Source organism: Trachinotus anak, unplaced genomic scaffold, assembly GCF_046630095.1.
Source record: "Trachinotus anak isolate AG129_WGS33_773 ecotype Australia unplaced genomic scaffold, CSIRO_AGI_Tana_v1 ptg000013l, whole genome shotgun sequence".
NCBI classification, from domain to species: Eukaryota; Metazoa; Chordata; class Actinopteri; order Carangiformes; family Carangidae; genus Trachinotus; species Trachinotus anak.
The window spans coordinates 14388036-14408555 of record NW_027273864.1 but is presented as its reverse complement, the minus strand read 5'-3'; the positions used below and the strand labels follow the sequence as shown (position 1 = coordinate 14408555).

The window sequence follows — 20520 nt, the reverse complement described above, 5'->3', positions numbered from 1 at the left end:
GTCACACCGTCCTCATCGACTGACTCATTTTGCTCAGTTTCCATGGAGCTGTAGATGTTCAAACCCTCCATGATCCTGACGACACATAAATGCTTAAATGTTACTTTTAAAGTGGCTGCTCTAATTTTTAAACCTGAGGCATGAGAGAGTTCAGGAATGTTTACTCAAACTGTTTCACTGTTAGCATGAGTTATCATTAGCCTGACGTCAGGAGATGTTTTAACTTGTCAGAGTAAGAGAGGCACAGTGGCCTTCGTTAATGTAATTAGTAAGACTTGTGCCCTTCCTGCTCTGACAAGTCAAAATGTCTGCTGTTAAAAAAGACCTGTTACTGGTGGATCTCTGGGTTCTGCAGTAAACAAAGCATGTCAAGAGCAAACCCTTGTAAACATTTATGAACAAATAAGACATTTAGTTTTAGGTCGTTTTGTGACTTGTATTTGTGTGACCAGTGTGTGAAGCAGCTGAAAAAAGAACAACCACTATACACAGCGACTCCTCTTCACATCTTTATTTTTTTCCCAACATTTTGTAATTAAAACCTGAACCGCTTTTGTTTTGCCTTTTTTTTCATACAAACTGCCAGAGTAACTGTCAGCACTGATGTGATGATTTACTGAGGAAAAGTTGATTTCTACTGTATAATAATCAATACAATTGCTGCTACCTTCAGCATAGTGAAAAACATACAGAATCTGAACAGACACTTATTTCATATCACAAAATCCACACAATGTAGTAATAACACAGATAAAATAAGTCCATTTATGCTCACAGCTGTGGTGAGGACTGCAATACTGGCTTGACGGACATTAACTGTAAAGTTTCACCATCTGACTGGATTATATTTCATGACACCGACGTGATTTGCGGTGTGCAGAACAAAGCATGTTTTTTAAATCCTTCAAAGCTGGTGATACACAACAAATGGCACTGAAAATAAAACTGAACGGTAATATGGTTTACAGCTCTTCATGGCATGCGTTCACATACACACATGCGCACAGTCACATCTCAGACAGATCCAACAGGCCCGTCCGAATCATACACAACAGTGGAGAGGGTAAATATAGGCTACAAAGGTAATAATATACAGTTACAATGTTGACATATCAAAGAAAGAAGATGGAAAAATGGACAGTAAAAAATATAAAATTGATAGGATAAAAAGTGAGGATATTGTTGCAGATATTAAGGACACAATTCTCCATTGTCAGCCGTTTAAGGTGCGATCTCCCTTGTTTTTGACAGCATTAACATTTCTTTCATCTGTAACTTGAAATGCACCACCGAAAAACAAGCTCCGAAAAAAAAATAAAATCCTCTTCATTTCCCGAGCAACCACAATAAAATTCACTGAATAAATGAGATAAACATGATTATAAAAAACATTTTGGTTCAGCAATAACACAAAGTCAAATAATGAATAAACACGTTTGTGGTCACTGATAGAATTATCATTCCCGGACCATCTTCTTCAGTCATTTCTTCTGAACAAAACTACATTCCTCACAAAACTACAACCTGGTTTTCATCTTGATTTGCAAAACTTAAGCGCCTCACTGACACATTAATAAGTGCTGTGGAAAAAGGAGATTATTAGTTATAAGCTAAAACAAGGTCTTTTCAGGACCTAACGCTGTCAGTACTTTCAAAACAGTTCCCATGTTTGTCATTACAGGGCAACAAAAAGTGTGTTTGTAACAGAAAATCCCGTTTACAGTACGTATTCTCAAACTGCATCCAAACAAAATAATTTCAAACTGGCTTCTGATTTGAACACTTTTCATTCATTGCAGACTTTTTCTCTAAAGAGAGACATTGGTTTTTAGACATGCGACCTTTGGGCCAGACCTTGTAGAGTGACCGTTGTCCATGTAATACAAATAAAAAATAGAGAGGAAAAAGTAATATTCCCAATCGAGTTTCTAAAACCTTCAGTATGAAAAAGTATTTAAGACAACAAAAGGACGATATAAGTGCTAAAGTTCAATTTCATGGATACTTCAAGTCTTACACTGAGACCTAGGGAAACATATTAAAAGTGCATTTTCATCTTACATACTGTATATTTTAATCAGTACCTACAGTACATGGGCTGAAACTCTGGAGTGCTTATGAAGCGTGAGACTTCACAAGCTGTGATAAACCGTTGCAGGAAAATAAATGCAACAATTTCCAAAACACTGAAAACACAAGATGAGTCTTTTCTCTTCTTCTCCTTGAGTGCCAGCATGTTGGTAAGACCCTTAGTTTACCAGATCTCTGGTGTTAAGCTTAAAATAACAAAGTGAGATGTTGCTGTCCAATCGACCACACAGCATGATCAGCTTCTGTATGAAAATCAATTTTCTTCATTAGTCGATTCAATTTGAAAAGGCCTTTTTCTTTTTTTCAACAGATCCATCAAAGTAGAGGTGGTTTGATTAAGATGTTATCGTTTTTCTATCTCACATCAATTGTCTTGTTGGAAAAAAAAAAAAATCTGAAAATGTAAAATGTGTTCTCTTCCTTCAGTTTATGATTTCTTCATTTCAGATGATACAGGCAGGATTCAAAGTGGTCAGAGTCATTGGGATTTATTGATGTCTCACTGTGGTGGAGGGACTGGAGCTGCAGGGTGGATTGTTTCTCCGGAGAGAGAGGTGTTGGGCTCTGTGAGGAGGTGACGGAGGAGAAAAGGAAACAATGTTAAGAATTTCAACAATTTACAGCTGCCTGGTTTTAACCCAAAGTTCCTGTTAGTGGAACTCAGGTTGACTTTTTGTTTACAGGACGAAGAAAACAGATGATGAACGTACAGTCTGTGTGCACAGCAAGTTGAAGGGGTTTGTATTAATAACTGATAACTAATAACTAATAAATGACTAGAGTAAAAACAAAGGTTCTGGAGTAATGCACAGAAAGGAGAGGGTTGTCTTTCTGTCTAGTCTGTTCAATACATGTGAAAAATTCCTGTTACTATTCCTGGTACCATGACACACACCAAAATCATATACTTGTTAAAATACTTGATAATGGCCTCTCAGTTCTGAGAGCTGAAAAATTAATTAACCAATAGCACACTCATAAAACATAATGAATGCATGGACTGAAAAAAAAATGTCATCAAATGGATATTACCTGATCATTTTAGTGCTGAAAATTAAACCACAACTATTTTGATAATCGAATAATCTATTAATAATAATAATATTAATAATAATAATAATAATAATGAGTAAGTAGCCCAAATATTCTCTTTTTGTGGTAATTTGCTGCTTTCCCTGATCTTAACATTTGACTAAATTAAATACTTTTAGGTTTTAGACTGTTGGTCAGACAAATCAAGACATTTCATGACATCACCTTGGGAAACTGTGATTGGCATTTTAATCAGTTTCTTCATGTTATGCAGACCAAACAATTAATCAATCAGATTAATTATTTATAAATTAACCATTAACTGGTAACTGATTGGCTGTTGACTGAACAAAGAAAAAATGAAGTAAATGTTTAATTTATAACTTTGCCGGTCTTAGCTTCTGACATCTTCTTGACATTTTAATAGATGAAATAATTAATCACAAAAACAACACATTAATCAAAAATGAAAATAAAAGTTAGTTGCAGCCCAGTGTTCTGCCTTCAAGGGACATTATTTGTGATATTATTTGATTATTTGATTTATATTGTGCACATATTTAAAAATATGCAGACATTTAAAGATTTTTTCTATAACCAAAACATATCTTAAGCAAAAGAAGCAGTCAGCACCATGGCTGCGCATTTCCACCTTGATACTGAAGTGAACCATTGACATTCTCCTAAAAACGGAGTCAGACTGCCAGAGATTCATATGTAACATCACTAAGGAACTAATCCCGTCAACCTTTGGGGATGAGGGGAAGACAAAATAAACCCAAAACCTTGTCAGTACAGCAAGCTAGAGTTTGCATTAGCACGACCACTAACACTGTGTCAGCCACTGCCAGTTACAAGCTAACAAACAGCATAAACAAATAAAAGATGTTACCTCCACTAACTGTTCTGATATGTTTGCATATGGTATGTTTTTTCACATTTGCTGTCATAAAATTCACCGTCCACTCAAGAAGACGGATGTGGATATCTGCAGTAAAAAGCACTCTGTGTATTTGCAGCTGCAAATCAGTCCATCATGTTAACTAGTGAGGACATAAATAAAGAAATGTAATAACACAACTGTGACATGGGGGAAATGAAAACATAGTGCTGTCGTGATCATAGCTTTAACTGTGCTTTACAGTTCAAAACAGTGTGACTGTACTCACCATGAAGGACAGGTGTAGTGCTCGAGCTGGAATGGGTGGCTGGGGCGTGGCTTGGGGGGCAGGGCGGCGAGGTGTGAGCGCCCTGAGCTGGTTGGGACTCAGGAGCCGGTGCAGAAGAGGCTGGAGGCGCGGGGCTGGCAGCCGGCTGTGGTGCTGGTGTGCTGGGAGCTTGCTGACTTGCTGACAGGGCCTGGGGCTGCGGGCCTGAGGCCGCTTGGTTAGAATGAGGAGCTCCAGCCTGGCTATGCTGCTGGTGCTGAATCTGCTGGAAGTGCTGCTGGCGAGCCCTCATCTCAGCGTATTTCAACTGCTCCATGTGGAAAGACTGACGGTCAGCCAGCAGCTGCTGCCGCTGGTACTCCAACTGCACACATACACACAGAAATATGTCAAAGGATTTATACTGTAAATAGGCTGACTACTATCAAATGATGCTACATATCTGAGAACTCCTCACTCACAGCCTCCCTCTCTCTGTCCATGATGGTTTCCAGTTCTTCAAAGTGTCGCAGTTTAATCTCGAGCTTCTTCATTTGGGTTTCCACCAGCAGAGCCACAAGAGATTTGATCTTCCTCTCCTCCACTGCAGCCAGATGCTGTGGAGGTGAAACCATTGTTAGAGAAAATGTAAAACAACAAGAAAGGTGATGAAGGGTACAGCCGATGGAGCCCCTGTGATAAATAACTTTACCTTGGCCTTGACAGCAGCAGCAGCGAGAGCAGATGCAGCAGCAGTGGCCAGGTTCCCCTCTCCAACATCACGCTCCACCTTGGCCTTCCTTTCTCCCTCACTATCTCCTTCTCTTTGTCCTTCCTCTGTTCCCTCTTTTCCCTCCTTCTCCTTCTCCCCATCACCTAAAAGAAGAGAAGACTTTTAGGTGTTTTCACTTTTAACAAAAACAGTATTACCTGTGTGTGAGACATGCACTTTCATACCCATCTCTGACTCCGTTTTGTCTGCCTCCCTCTCTCCTTCAGGTTCTCTTCCTCTCTCGTCCTCCTTCTTCCCATTCTCCGCCTGCTTTTCCTCTTCCTCAATTGCTCCATCTTTGCTGTCCTGTGTGGGGAAGTAAACACAGCACAAGGAGCTTTGCAGCAATGCATCAGCAGAACTATCACAAATAAGAAACATCATGTATATAACAAACATGCATCATACCTTGGCCTCTCTCTTCTCTTCACTTGATTGGCTGTCATTCTTGCTTTCATCAGTGTTTTCTTCTAGTGGCCAAGAGAGAAGACACGTCAAGCTCTCATGACATGCTGTGTGTTGGACATGTGTGTGTGTGTGTCCATCCTACCTGGTCTTTCTCCCTCCTCCAGCCCAGTGCCTGCAATGCCACTGCCCTCCAGGCCGTACAGAGGGTCCTGGCGGCCACTGACCCTCGCCGCCTCCTCCACCCGCCGCACATGAGCCTCGACCAGAGCTGCAGGAACCTCCTCTTTCATACGAGAAAACTCCTCTGAAAGCAGCGACAGAATTGTGAGTTAAAGGTGTTAACGATACATTGATCCTCAATTAATCAAGGATTTTTATTACTCAATAGTAATCTGTGTGTACGATGAGCAATCACCATAAAGAAAACACTTTTCTGGGAATTTGTAACATTGTGTTTAATTTAAAACATTTAATTTGTTTCGCTCATTATTATTGCATTATGTAGAATTCCCAGTACCCCACAACATCAACAGCATTAAATAAAGCTTTCATGATGAAAAAACATGGATTTTGGATCTCATAAGCTTTCTCTTCTCACCAAGAGCAGATTTGGCTGCAGCTGAAGCCACACGTGGGTCGACTACAGAAGCAAGGAAGGCCACCGTGCTCATGACAGGGTTTCCTGCTTGGCTGAAAGGTATCGGCTGGTAGGCCAGTGGTCCCATGGACGAGGAGGTGTCCTCCAAGTAGGGGTCTTCAATGGGCAGCCGCAGGAAGTGCAGGATACACTCATCCTGCGTACGGCTGCCCACATGTTCTGACACTTTGTTCCAGTCATCCTTGTACATCTCCAATCCCTGAGGAAAGTGAGGTCTACATTTAGCTCTGTGTTTTAATGTTGTTGTTGTTTTTTTTAAATAAGGCATCGTTCATAGTTTTATAGTTTTATCAATTTTGTGTTTATGTGGACACCATTGCTTTATTGTCACAGTGTTGATTTTAAGGATTGTTTGTACCTCAAGTAGTAGTAGTGTTTCTTGTTCTGTCCATTCCCTCATGGAGCTCGCTGCACTCTTGCTCTGCGCACAAAAACATCACCACCGCTTAATTAGTATAAAAAATCACAGAAAATACATTAAGTCATAAATAACAGCAAAATAATCATTTTGGCATCTGTGCTCTTGGAGTTGTACCTTTGCAGACCCAGTCTTCTTGCTGTACATGTCGGTCCGCAGCCCAAAGTTTTGCAGATCTGCAGGTTTATCTTTCACTTTATCTGGGAATGACATCATCTGCTGGGTGGCAGGGGTCTACAGGTACACAGTGACAGAACAACAAATGTAAAATACCCTGGAGCCTGAGTGCACGTGTGTATTTGTTTGTGTATGTGAGTGTGTATATGGACCTGGGGTGTCTTGGGCTGCAGGGGCACCAGACTGGATGGAGTGTCTGCCAGGACATGGAAGTGAGAGGTGGGTGGAGGACCCATGGGTGTGGGCCGGCTCTCAGAGTCCACCTGATAGTTTATCAGACCCCACTGCTCCAGGAAGGCGTGGACTCTGCAGGAGAAGAAGCACAGTGTTCCTCACAGAAACAGTTTGACTAAAACATACAGACAGTTCAAACTGTGGATTATCTGATTATGTCACATTCAGCCTCCACCTACCTCATGATTGCACAAACATCTCCTGCCAGGTTCCTGCGGCAGGCGGTGGAGGTCAGGTACTCCTGAGGGTTCAGTCGGTAGGTGTCGATCATGAAGTTCCTGTATGCCAGGTAACTGCCAAAAGAGGTCGACAGAACCATTAGATACAACAGCTATGACTTACTGTTGAGCCATATGTGATTCCTTTTTTTAAATGTGCATCAGAAGAATCTTTCAGATAAATACCTGTAGTAAAAACATGAAATATCATGCTGTGTACTGATCACACACTTACATCTCAGGGGTTTTGGATTTGTTCTTTCCATTGAAAAACTCTGGCAAGGCTCTGCGCTCGATGGCGTGAACACTGGAGAGAAAAAACAGGACTGAACTGCATCTGGAAGACTCATTTTAGAGTCACCTCAAAAATCTGCACTTGGTTTTCTTTTCAAACAAAAAAGCTGACGACAGCTGAGTTCACACTTTACAGTAAGTCTCAATTATTATAATTTTACAAAGACACTACTGACATCTCTGAAATCAGATTGCTGCCAGAAATGGGGGAAAAACTGAAAAAGCAAGGACAAATCTTACCTGTTGTAGTCAAACCAGGCAGCGTAGCTCGGGATGATGATGTGGTGGGTTTGCTCAGTCACATTGTCCTCATGAAGGTCTGAGCCTTTCACCGGTTCACCCTTCACGCTCGGAGAACCTTCTTCCTCCTCCTGTTTAGACACACAGACACACACTCAAGATGATGTATGAATGTACTGTCCAAAAGTAATATTTTCTTGCTCTTTTACAAACTACCTCACCTTGCCTGTTGTTTCCATGGACTCATCCTCTTGCTCATCTGTTAAAATCACAAAAGAAGGGCACGATTGATTAACTGTTCAGAGTGATAGTATGCATACTTGTTCTTTCTTCATGTTAAGTGGGAATACAGTAATGTGAAAAAACAATGTGCTCTCATATGGAAAAGAGTAGTAAACTGATGTCTCATAACATGACAATATAAACATGTCACTGTTTTACTTTCTTTCACAGAGTTTTCTATTACAAGTATTTACATGTGGTGGTGACACAAAAACTTGCTGCTCACCCATATCCATTCCTCCCTTGACTGGAGTTGAATCAGAGTCCTTCTTAGTGTTATCTGCAAAAATCAAGTATGATGGTCAACAAGTGACAGACAACAGATACTTAACAGTCCTTAAATATGACAACTATGATTAATGTTAATGGTTCATCCAGCGTGGAAGTTGGTTTTATGGTTATTTTAGTTTGTATTTTGCACATATGTGGACTTGTGTACTTGTCTTAGCTGCGTTTCCCTCTTCAGATGCTGGAACAGGTGATGCTTCATCTAGGTCCTTACTAAGATCCTCCTGCTCCTCCTCCCTCTGGCCCCGTTTAGACTTGGTGTACGGGGTTGTTGGCCTGTCAGCACACACACATATACACACACACACACACACACACACAAACAAAGGACAATATTTGACTATATTGTATAATGTTTTTGATAAGACAGACTCTACAACAAACTCCTCAAAGCATCATGTTGTTAAATTTTGCATCAAAACATGTTGGGTAACAAACCCTTTCTTGGTGTTCTTCTTCTTGCTCTCCTGGGGTGGAGGGGTAGGTGAGGGTGACGGCGAGCGCTTCCTCTTCTTGGCGCTGCCGGGTTTCTTGTCCCGCCGCTCGTCAGGTGTCGTCACCTCATCCGTCAGGGTCTTCGCGGAGATCCTCTTCCTCTTAGGGCAGCCCTCACCCACTTCATAGTCCTCCTCGTTCATCCACTCATTATACTGGTCCAGGTCTAAAATCCACTTGGCATGGACCTGAGAATAAAGAGCACATATTTTATACCACGTATAGAAACATTTTCAATAACTGTGACAACCAGTTGAGTGAAATGTCACTAACTTGTCCCACGGTTTATCCAAGCACAGCTGCACTTTTTCAGAGACAAACTAGAATATGTACAGTATATATTTTTTTAAAATACACCAAAAGTGTCCGTGTTAAATTTTAACAGGTGCAATTTAACCCTAAGCATGAGGATTCAAAAGCCTTCATTAGAAATGAAATTAAAACACTGTCCAATACATTCAACAGTTTTTACAAGAAAAAAATGGTTTGGACTGAGAATACTGAGGGACAGTCACTGAATAGAGACAAAAGTTGAGTTGATTTAGCATTCAATTATATCAGTCTGAAGTTGTTGTCTGAAGGAGAAACATTTTCAATGTGAGTGAACAGAGGGACAGACGGTTTGACAGTAAAATAACCCACTGTGTTCATTATGGTGTGACAACTGCTCTGAATATCTGAATGCTTCACTGCTCTTACTAACATGTCCTAGTGAGCACTGAATGGCTTCAGTGAGGGACGCTCTGAATACACCATAAGAGCCTCTGACACTGCCTTGAATTTGTGATCGGCTCTTTTGCTTCAAGTACCAATTTGCAGCAGCACATCATTCTTGGATGTTTTATACAGAGAGAAAAATATATGAAACAAGTAACAATGCCCAAACAGGGCAGTGTACATAGTCCCTGACAGGTTTGTGTAATGAGGAAAACTAAGATGCATGAAATTTACTTTCATAATTCCTGACTCATGTTGTCCAGAGGTTTATTTTAAATTTTAGCTAATGTAAAGACATTTTCCAAAAACCTTGCACATAAAATGATGCACACAACATCTGTAAGTTTCTGTCTGATGTAATAGTGCATCATGCTCCCATAAAAAACATCTTTGATTTTAGAAACAACAAGCAACAAAAAAAAAGGGTTGTGGACTTAAGCAACATGCTAACCATAGTATGACAAGAAATGAGGTACCTTCCTGGGCTTTTCTGGGCTGGGAGGATCCTCCACTGCAGCCTCAATCTCACTGGCTGGGATCCAGGTGTCATAACTATGCAGTGAGTGGGGAAAGGTCAAAGGTCAAGTCATGGGAAAGATTACAAGTTTGAGCTTGTAAAAAGAGGAAAAACAAAGCAGGAAAAAGCTCCAAGAAAACAAGAATAACAGATACATTCTTCTGTGTGGGAACTGTGTTAAGCTTCCACAATAATAGCTGGCAACTTTTAACAGTTAAGTGTGTAATGTCATGTTCATATTGTTTTACTGCTGCTGTGTATCTGAGAATCAACTCAGAACAAACCTGTCAGGAAAATATCCCCAGTGGAGCAGCACTTGCTTATCTCTCTTCATCACAGGACGCACCCATTCCTCTGGACCAAAAAGAGACAATTACATCAGCAAAGCAACGAAGCGACAAACACAACATGTTGTGCTTAACCATTTGAAGCCTCACCTTCCTCCAGACTGGTAGGAATAGGCACCACAACATGGGAGCTGGAGGCCTTGTCTTCAGTCACTGAGCCCTGCAACAGATGTTCATACAATTGATGTATAATCTGAAACAGAAAACTACCCAACCATTGGGGACAATACCAGGAAACTTCCGTCAGGAATACTGACACAAAATCACTTTTAGCAAAATAAAATAAAACAAAAAAAACGCACCTGATGTCTTTTGATGATGTCTTTCAGTTTCCCGAGCAGTTTTGGTTCTATGTCAGGGCTCAGGTAGATGACAGGTCTAGTCAGGCAGTTGTTCTGAAATGAAGAAATGCAGCAGACCTGTCAATTACTTAAACTAAGACATTCACAAGCTTAAAATCATTTATGCGGGAAAATATATAAAAATGCATACATTTATATTTATATTTCATTTCATGTAATCTTAAAATAAGAAATGTGTCAGTGCTACGAGCTGTTGAGCTCATCAGATCAAGAGAGCTGGAGGATCTTGTGGTGGAACTGCAGGACTGATTAAGTAGGATTACTGGTCAAGTCACATGACTGGATGCCCTTCATTATTTCCATCTGCAGAGCTCAAGCAGCCTGATTCTCAGACGCTTCACAAATATGATGTAACAAGAGGAGACGTGTAACCTCTCAAAGAGACATCACTTAGCTCTGATGCCTGCAGCAGGAAAAAAAAACCAACTCCCGTTTATTTAATTATTTAATTTAATTAAGCAAATATTGGGAATTGTGGGAATATTGTTATAGTTTGTAGAGTGAAGCAGGGTCTGAATGTATATGACTCTATAAGAAAAATATGTAAGCGCAGTTATCGTTTCTCCCAAATTTCACAAATTCACAACTGAGAACATCCTCTGTAACTAGATGATTGATTTGCAAAATAATTGTGCATAAATAAAAGTATTCAGGCAAACTCACCTGCACTAACGACTTCTCGATGGTCATGAACATCTCCACATTTCGGTCCATCCTCGACGGATTCTGGAAGTCAAACCTGCGCCTACCAGGAAATTAGACTGGAGTTACACACGAAACGGCAACATAGCCAAAATCCAACTGAGCACTGTAATTCTGCAAAACTGCACAATTTATTTTCACTCTGTCTGTTTGTCAACTAATTCAACCAGCTGGAAAGAAAGTCTTACCATCCTTGGTCACTCTTGAACTTGTAGGCAGCAGCCAGGATGTGGCAGAGAGCCCCCCCTGACTTGAAGTCCAGGAAACACTTCATCTGCACACACAAAACACGACAATTGCAGGGTGTCTCACTGGAAATGTTATATGTACAGTATGTGTACAAAGGAGAGAGATAAAAGAGGGGTAAAGGAGACAAACCGGTAGTTTTGTGAGTGGAGGGTTGCTGACATGTCGACCGAACACCTCCTCTTGGAACTGGAGCAGCTGGACCACCAGGCTGGACAGAGACTTGTTGGTGGGGGGCTCAGCCTGGATGTACTGAGAGGACAAAACAACACAGGGGCAGTCAGAGTTGAGCCACAGAGTGGACAACAGACACATCAAAACAAACTATAGTGTGCTGTTAGCTGATGTGTTGGTGGAAGTTGCACATGATGGGGATGATTTCATCATTATCGCCCATTTAATCATCATCATCATCATCATCATCATTATTATTATTATTATTATTATTGGCGTGTTTTTGAAGAAATACTGTATTTTTTATTTATTTTTTTTACATTAAGGCTCCTGAACACTGGCACACCGCTCAGTGCTCCTCCAGACAGGCCGTGGCTTCAGTCAGCGCGGCGCGCCACACGGAGCCAACATCTGGATCTGAGCTGCATTACCGCTAGCACATTAGCTACTCGCTAGCTGGCTGGCCGGCTAAAGTCACCCCTTTTTACAAATATTCATCCACATAGGTCAGACCGCGGGCTGCTTTTGGGCCGGTTTACCTACAATAACGCGAGTGGACGCTGCTATTCGCGGCTGCATCTGGCGCAGCTGTTGGCTCAGCATCCTTTTGTATCCCGGCTCGTCTGAATCAAACAACTGGACGCTCAGCAGCACCCTCCCTCCTCTCTTTGTCACTGCCTCTGCCCAGCGGGTAAGAGCCCACATTTCAGGGGTGAAAAATGTATGCTCCGTATGTATGGTTTCAAAACATGCGCTCGGTACCTTTTTGTAATTCTTTCCCAGCCAGACGCGGACATTATCAAACTGAGAGACGGTGTCAGACGCTTCGAAATATTTTACATTCGGGCCGCCGTCTTTCTTCCGCACCGCCATCTTTGCTTGCAGACAACCAGTCGACGTCGCCTGCCTCCCAGCGGCCACGGCGTGGTACTGCACCCGCCGCACAGCGACTCCTGCGGAGCAGCAGGGGGCAGAGTTGTGTAGGACATGTTTTCAAACCGCTTCAAAATAATGTGAAAGGGTTCAAAGCAGCAGCAGCGCAGGCAGAGCTCAGATTATGTGCTGCAAACAGTTTATAAAATACTCCATTACAAGTAAAGGTTGGAAGTGGCTGCTTGAACAATTGTCTTGTGTAATTTATTGTAATTAATGTAATAATAATATAACAATCAATAATACACTTTGAAAACAAACTTGAAAAGTCCTGCACTCAAATTCTTACTTTTAAAGTTCACCTTTGAAATAAACTATCACAAGTAAAATTACTCATCATGCAGTATGGCTCCTTTCCAGTCACGACTACTAAAGTAGTCACATGCTTTATTTAAGTAAAAGTATTAATACCACAGTGTAAAACAGCTAATACAAGTAAAAGTCTTGCATTCAAAACTTTACTGAAGTAAAAGTACTGAAGTATCATTATCAAAAAATACTTTAATTATCAAACGCAAAAGCATCATTGTGCAGAATGGTCTACTATATTTCAGTGTCATATTGTTATACATTAGACTGTTTGATTATTAGGGAATTAAAATGTATTATATCATAAACATGCATTTTAGAGAGTAGTAAAAATCTCAACTACTGAATGAAAGTACAAGTACCTCAGAGCTATAAATGTAGCCTACACTACTGAACTAAATGTACATAGTTACATTTCGATACTGCACCCGTCAGTGTTAAATTATGACACCATTGATTCATCATTACTGTTCCTGATATGTAAGCAGTAATTTAATGTTACAGTTGGTTGAGCTGGAGCTGATTTTTACTACTTTACATACTGTCGGTTTAGTCAATGACAGTGTATCATGTTTTATAAACTGCGTTTTATTTTGTATGAAAATTGTAGGATAAATTGTTGAGTATAAAGGACAAGGATTTATCTCTGAAATGTAGTGGAGGAGAAGTATAAAGTAACATAAAATACAAATACTCAACTAAAATACAAATACTTCAAAACCACACTTTGCTGCATTATTCAGTAAATGGTGGTAGAGGACACAAACAGTAGCCTAAATGTTTTCTAATCACCTGAGCTCCAAATCATGGGTATTATCATTAACTCTTCCAGGAAATAGTTGTTTGCACACCTCAGAAATTAAAAGTATTCCTCCCTTTTCCCTGGTAATCAGTTCTGGACCTGTTTTCCTGTGTGAAATTCTTTGAAGATTGAAGTTGAAATAATGACACACTCCTAATCAGTCTTTGTCTTTGCATTTGTTGGTAGTGAGGGATCTTTTGGCCGTAGTCTTTATCACTGTCCAACACGCCCTTGTCGAGGATAAGGAACAACATATTACATATAAGTCTAGCTCAGTCCTGGATCACTTCAACAAAGATAACAAGTCGTTCCACACTACTGTATATGTTCTGAAAACACAGTGCAGCTTACTGTGAGTTCAATCTTTGGGAACCAAACAGACACATTAACCCAGTCTTCGGGGCATTTTCAGGCCTGATTCATTTGGTTTAGGTCATCAGGTCTGGCTGTGTCTTCAACATATTCAAAATCAAACAATTTTCAGAATCAGCAGGTTGTTTGATGCACCACAAAGTGCTGCCAGTGCAGTTGAGAGAAGTTTGAAAATTAAGAATGACGCAGCCTTCACCAGTAAAACTTCCATCTTCCACGCCAGGCCTCCTCTCTCAGAGTGATTTAGAGGTTGATTAATTGCTAAAGCCTTGGACAGGTTACATGAGGAGGCCAAATCTAAAGTCACCAAAATAAAGCACTTACCTGTAAATCTTGGGGGGGGGAAAGTAAGAGAGAAAAGGTAAAAGGTAATTCAATTTTTTTTAGTTGGCAAAAAAATGACCTCCGCAGCAACTAAATGACCTCCTGCAGCAGGACCTGAGTAAAGAGTACTGATGAGACGAGAGAGAAAGAGGACAAGGAAAGGTAGGCAAGAGGGGTTTTTGAATATGTAAATTACACAAGTTAAAAGACTTTCTGATTCAGTGACAGTGAGTCCACATACTGTATTTAATTAAAATGTGTCTTTAGTATGTGATAATCATTCATTTAAATCAGGTATCTAGTGCCTACTGGGCCAACTATAAATTAATTATCCTGATTGCATAACACCTAAACCTATGAAGGCACCCTTGTTAAAACATATAGAGTTGGTTTGTGTGCTGTTCACTCGAGAGAATTGGGGTGGAACAGCAGGAGGACACTGTTTGTGTTTGTATTTCTGGCAAAAAAAAAAAGTCCTTCTTTGGCCTGGTGATAAATACAGGGGAATTTTATCAAAAAAGGGTAGGGATGATCATCTTATGTGCACATAACTGTTTAAGGAGGTGGTTCTTAACCTGGGGATCAGGACCCCACAAGGGGTCACAGGTTAAATCTTAGGGGTCATGAAATGACACAGAAAAAATACATAATTTTTTATGACTTTTATCTAAAATTAAATTTTTTGTGAAATATTGGGAAGGTTTTCTCCTCAGGCCTTCAAAAATATTCAAATCATACATCTGAAATAGAAAAAAAATCACTGCTGAAATTGTTAAGGCTGCAATTACCAATTATTTTTATTGCTAATAACTGTTTTTTTTGCTGTTTTTATTAGTAAATTCACTGTTTAAGTCCATGGCATGTCAAACTATGGTGAAAAAAATGCACATATTTTTTTACAAAAACAGTGTCATTTCCAATGTCTTGTTTTGTTAAACCAAAAGCAAAACAGAGAAATTCACTTTCAATGATTTCTGACAGTCAAAATCAACACATCCAGCTTGAAAAATAATTAAGAAATCGATTATAAAAATAACCCACTTATTAGTTAATTGACTTATCGAATCAACTCTAACTGGACACAGTTCCCTAATGTGTGCAGCTTGTTTCTAAGGGATTGTAACATCCTTCATTTAAAAGGTCTGTAAGAGGAAAATTTAGGAATGGTTGTGAGGATTGCAGTTCAATAGTTTGCCTATTCTTCTTTATCATGTTAAATATATTGATATTGTCTTACAGACGTCATTTGATTTCACTTTTTTATTAAAGATGTATATGAAATATATTTAGTTACCGCAACAGATGAAGAAAATGACAGATCTAAGCCATTAGTGATTGACAGATTTAGTATTATATGACTATTATATAATATAATGCATCCTGTAATATTATATAAATAGCACATTCAAAATCAAAGCTCCCATGGAGTAAATATCTGTCAAATATACAGCCGTCCTCAAAATTATTCATACCCTTGTTAATTTTGTGATTTTTTATTTTTGCGATGAAACTAATGCATTTTTGTCAAGTTTGTTTATGAATTATATGTGACCAACAAGTGAAAGAACGACAACAATACACAATTCAAGAAACTCTTAAATTCATGGGTATTTTATTGTCGGATTACCAAAAAATGCCATGTTCAAAATTATTCATACCCCTGGCAATATCTCAACAAAAATGTCCCAAATGTGTTCATCTTTGTCCCAAAGTTATTTCATGATGTCTCATTGGAATGAATACCTTTTTTGTTGACCAAATGTTAAACAAGGTTAAAAAAATAGCATCTTTCCAGAAGAGTATAAATAGTGGGAAAGTGTTCAGGTCATTGTTAATCTCTGGTCATCATGGTAAAGAAGAAGGAGCTCAGTGAGGACCTGCTTCAGCGTCTTGTGCTGGCCCACAGTGAAGGAAAGGGTTACAAGGCCATTTCCAAGCAGTATGGTGTCCCTGTCTCAACCGTCCAGAGCATCATCAACAAGCACAAGAGGTTCAACACTGTCAAAAACCTCAGTGGGCGTGGCCGAAAGTGTAAGGTGTCCCCCAAACTTGCCAGGAGAATCTGCCGAGAGGTCAACACCAACCCACGGACCACAACCAAGGCCCTAATTCAAACCCTTGAGCAGACAGGGACAAAGGTGTCACGGTCCACCATTGAGCGAGTTTTGCACAGAGGAGGTCTCCATGGACGTAAACCTCGGAAGACGCCGCTGCTCAGGAAAAAACATCTGGTAGCTCGCCTGGCCTTTTGTAGAGGTCATCTGAAGCAAGATCCCAGCTTTTGGTCAACCATCCTGTGGTCTGATGAGACAAAACTGGAGTTATTTGGCCATATGGATACCCAGTATGTCTGGAGGAAGAAAGGAGAAGCCTATAGACCAAAGAACACTGTGCCCACTGTCAAGTATGGTGGTGGAAGCATAATGCTGTGGGGATGTTTCTCTTCCAGTGGCACAGGCAATCTCGTCAAGGTCCAAGGTATCATGAAAAAGGAGGATTATATCAGGATACTTGATGAAAATGTCAAGGAATCTGCTGAAAAACTCAAGCTTGGCCAAAACTGGATGTACCAGCAAGACAATGATCCTAAACACACCGCCAAGGTAGTCAAGAAATGGTTCAAGGACAATGACATCAGTGTCCTGGAATGGCCAAGTCAAAGTCCTGACCTCAATCCAATTGAGAATTTGTGGCATCACTTGAAGACCAGAGTGATGGCGAGGAAACCAACCAACCTGACCCAGCTTGAGGCATTCGCCAAGGAAGAGTGGGCCAACATCCCACAGGAGACGTGCAAGAAGCTTGTGGACACGTACAAGAATCGTCTGGAAGCAGTCATAAAGAATAAAGGCTATGCCATTGACTATCAAATAAAGACGATGGACTAGGGTATGAATAATTTTGAACATGGCATTTTTTTTGGACTCCGTTAATAAAATACCCCAGAAATGATTTTTTAAAATTATTTTATATTGTTGTCATTCTTTCAATTGTTGGTCACATGAAGCTAAAACACAAATTTGAAAACAAGCATTTATTTCATCACTAAATGAAAAAAATCACAAGAATCAGCAAGGGTATGAATAATTTTGAGGACGACTGTATGTGACAAAATTGTACATAGGAAAATCTAAATGTAAACAGTCACTGGCCTGTCAGAATTGTATTCCATAAATTAAAATATCCCAGTACTACAGCATGTTTTGTTATCCATGCCCCTTTGAATAAACACAGAGATATAAAAGTTCCACAATTCAGCAGACATGAAAGTACAGAAATAACCGAGCAAAATATAGACAGAATATTGACACGTCAGATTGTTTTCATGTCTGTGACCTTTTTACTCGTCCTCATTTAGTCAGAGGCTCAAATTAACCTTCATTAACAGAGAATAGGTGTGTGTGTGTGTGTGTGTGTGTGTGTGAATCTTACATGACCCAGGCTAATTTGTGAAAGTCCAGAGACAACACTGAATAGAGCAGTGCTCCTTGAACTAGTATTCCTCAGACTGTCTGTGTGTTTGTGTTTGCTCATGAGCATGTGTGTGCATATCTGAGTAACAGTGTGTGTGGTGCACCCGTCTGTGCTGAAGGAGAGAAGCCTATTGATTATTTTAATCCTCCTATTTGTGAGTCTGTGATCCTCTCGGCTCAGTCTTCCACAGGGGGATTGCTAATGGGGCTGAACGCTTCCCTCCTCAGCCCTCTCTCCCTGTCCAATTAACTTAATGCTGGAATCTGCAAGGGGGGAGCACTGGGACCTGGGAGAGGGGGGGGGGGGGCACTGCTGAGCTACATCCCCGCTGGCTCCCCTCAGTCTCCCAAACCTCTCTTTTGCACCACATTCAACAAGAACGTCCTCATCCAGAATAGTATTACCTCTCACCTTTAATTAGAGATCCATCTCCATGTTTTTATGCTGGTGAGGTGAGAACTCCCATCAGCCAGTGTTTCATTTTCACAGGGTGGCTTCGCAGAGTGTAGAAGCAGCATCAGGTGCAGAAACAAGTCTTATTATAGCAACGCTACTTTGAAACAGGTTGTTGTAGCTGTAATTCTGCTTGATCTCAGATATTGTAATTTGTATTTGTTCAATGAGCATTTGGGTTCAACTCTCCCCCGAAGCTAAATTTAGACAGACAAACCTTTTTTTTTTCATAAAACTGATAATAAACCTGAAACATAGACATGGTGTCCACAAAGTCACATACTCCAATATTTGGGAAGTAGCATGAGGACGTGCTACACCCCAGAGTGCTGAGGTTTTTGTGTCTGAGATCTTACATTGATAAAAACAAGACTGTCAACAATTATTGTTAATGTATTTCAGGAACTTCACAGACTCTCACAACCCCAGCAGATCTTTTTTAATTATTAGCCACACTAGCAGTGTGCCTCTGTGGGTGGGTATCCGTCTGCTGGTTTTTCCACCACTCTGGCACAGATTTGAATATCTTATCAACTGTGGGATGGATTGCAACCTTTTTTTAATAACCAGCTAATGACTGTGGTTTGTGTTTGCTAATCAATGTTATCATGCTATTTCAGATGAACATGGTAAACATTACATTTGCTTGATATCTGCGTTTTGCCATTGTGAGCATGTTAGCATCCTAATGTCAGCATTCAGCTCAAGAGACACCTGTATATCAGTATAGTGTATGACTGTGACTGATTTAGGATAAGATTACCCAACACTTACTTTGGGATTTACCACCTGTGGCAAAGTGAATTACATAGACAAGATTTGGAAAGGCACACAGCTGGCTATGTAAGTTGTCACAGCTGCCAATGCATATCAGAGCAAACACCAAGCCATTACTTACAGTCAAACATCTCTGGAGAGACCTGGAAATGACTGCCCACTGACAGTCCCCATCCAACCTGACATATCTTGAGAGGATCTGCAGAGAAGAATGTCAGAAAATCCCCAAATTCAGATGTGCAAAGCTTGTTGCATCACACCCAAGAAGACTCAAGGCTGTAATTGCTGCCAATGGTGCTTCAAGTACTGAGTAGAGGGTCTGAATAACTAAGTACCGAGTCAAGTGTCTGAATACCTATGTCAGTGCAATGTTTCAGTTCTTCCTTTTAAATGCATTTGAAGGAAATCCCCAAATTCTGTTTTTGCAGTAAAGTGTAAACTGATGAGGGAATAAATTATTTCTTTTTTAACGATTTTAGTAACATAAAAAAACAAAGGAAAAAACTTTCTGAATGCACACCAAAGCAACCAGAAACCTGACATCCTCCTCCTATGTTGTTTATGCATTATGTTTCCTATCTGTCAGACTAATCTTATCCATATAGCATGGAAATCTCTGACAGAATTGGGAAGTTGCTTCTTTCCTTTCTTTTCCCTTTTCCTACCTTTTTTGTGTCTATAATCACATGACAGTTCTTTAAAAATGTCCACAGAGTGACCACTGTGCACTTGTACAGTGAAACCCAATACAGCAGCTCTACCATAAATTGTGTATTCAAGAAACTCATGATGTTCAGTTTTTGTTGACATTGTCAGAAATGTGTCAATTCAATTTTTTTAAATCAAGGTCATAGTTAAAGGCACTTGTAGGAGGGGATAATGTATTAGAAATACCTCTGAATAAGACTTGTATTGGATTGCAATGTATAGGTGTATCTAATAAAGTGGCTCCTGAGTGTATTATTCTTTACCAGTGGAGCAACGCCAGGGTATAGCAGGTAGGTTATTCTTGGCTCTTGTTTGTGATTTGTGGATCTCACTGCAGCTTTTTTTCAGCTGTATTTTAAAGAATCTCTGAACCTGCTGCTAAAATATTTTCGTAATCAAAAAACACCCTTGAAAACTTATCACAACAGACGTCAACACCTGCTGAGTCCTTGATTTACTGTAACGTATAAGGACAGAGTAAAGAACAATAGGAATAAAGGATAAAGAAAGTGCAGGTTTTTCTCTCACTCAGTGACATCAAAATAATC

The 20520-nt window shown here is 40.1% G+C and overlaps 1 protein-coding gene across 3 annotated transcripts; it reads right to left on the bottom strand.

Moving 5' to 3' along the window:
* Positions 1-496: 496 nt before the first annotated feature.
* On the bottom strand, positions 497-12771 carry smarcc2 (SWI/SNF related BAF chromatin remodeling complex subunit C2). 3 transcript variants are annotated; one of them, XM_071494491.1, is made up of 26 exons: positions 12583-12771; positions 11779-11898; positions 11589-11674; positions 11362-11443; positions 10639-10731; positions 10427-10496; positions 10274-10343; positions 9949-10024; positions 8699-8943; positions 8412-8536; positions 8199-8252; positions 7912-7949; positions 7691-7821; positions 7392-7463; positions 7118-7231; positions 6857-7010; positions 6645-6761; positions 6468-6530; positions 6050-6308; positions 5594-5755; positions 5452-5510; positions 5229-5349; positions 4984-5147; positions 4754-4888; positions 4293-4656; positions 497-2655 (listed from the first exon to the last, which is right to left on the bottom strand). In XM_071494491.1, exons 1-26 carry the CDS (start codon positions 12691-12693, stop codon positions 2591-2593), a joined length of 3150 nt encoding a protein of 1049 aa, XP_071350592.1. In that variant the 5' UTR covers positions 12694-12771; the 3' UTR covers positions 497-2590. The 3 variants fall into 3 exon arrangements, with proteins under 3 accessions (XP_071350592.1, XP_071350593.1, XP_071350591.1); XM_071494492.1 differs by having other exon boundaries at positions 5452-5513; positions 11362-11437; positions 12583-12770; XM_071494490.1 differs by having other exon boundaries at positions 5452-5513; positions 12583-12769.
* Positions 12772-20520: the final 7749 nt, after the last annotated feature.

Coding starts and splice junctions, on each gene's coding strand:
- smarcc2 (XM_071494490.1), bottom strand. CDS start 12,693: ATGGCGGTGCGGAAGAAAGACGGCGGCCCGAATGTAAAATATTTCGAA. Junction 6,762..6,856: donor TGCAGCCCAAGACACCCCAG/GTCCATATACAC, acceptor GTGTACCTGTAG/ACCCCTGCCACCCAGCAGAT. Junction 5,756..6,049: donor TGCAGCCAAATCTGCTCTTG/GTGAGAAGAGAA, acceptor CGCTGCTTTCAG/AGGAGTTTTCTCGTATGAAA.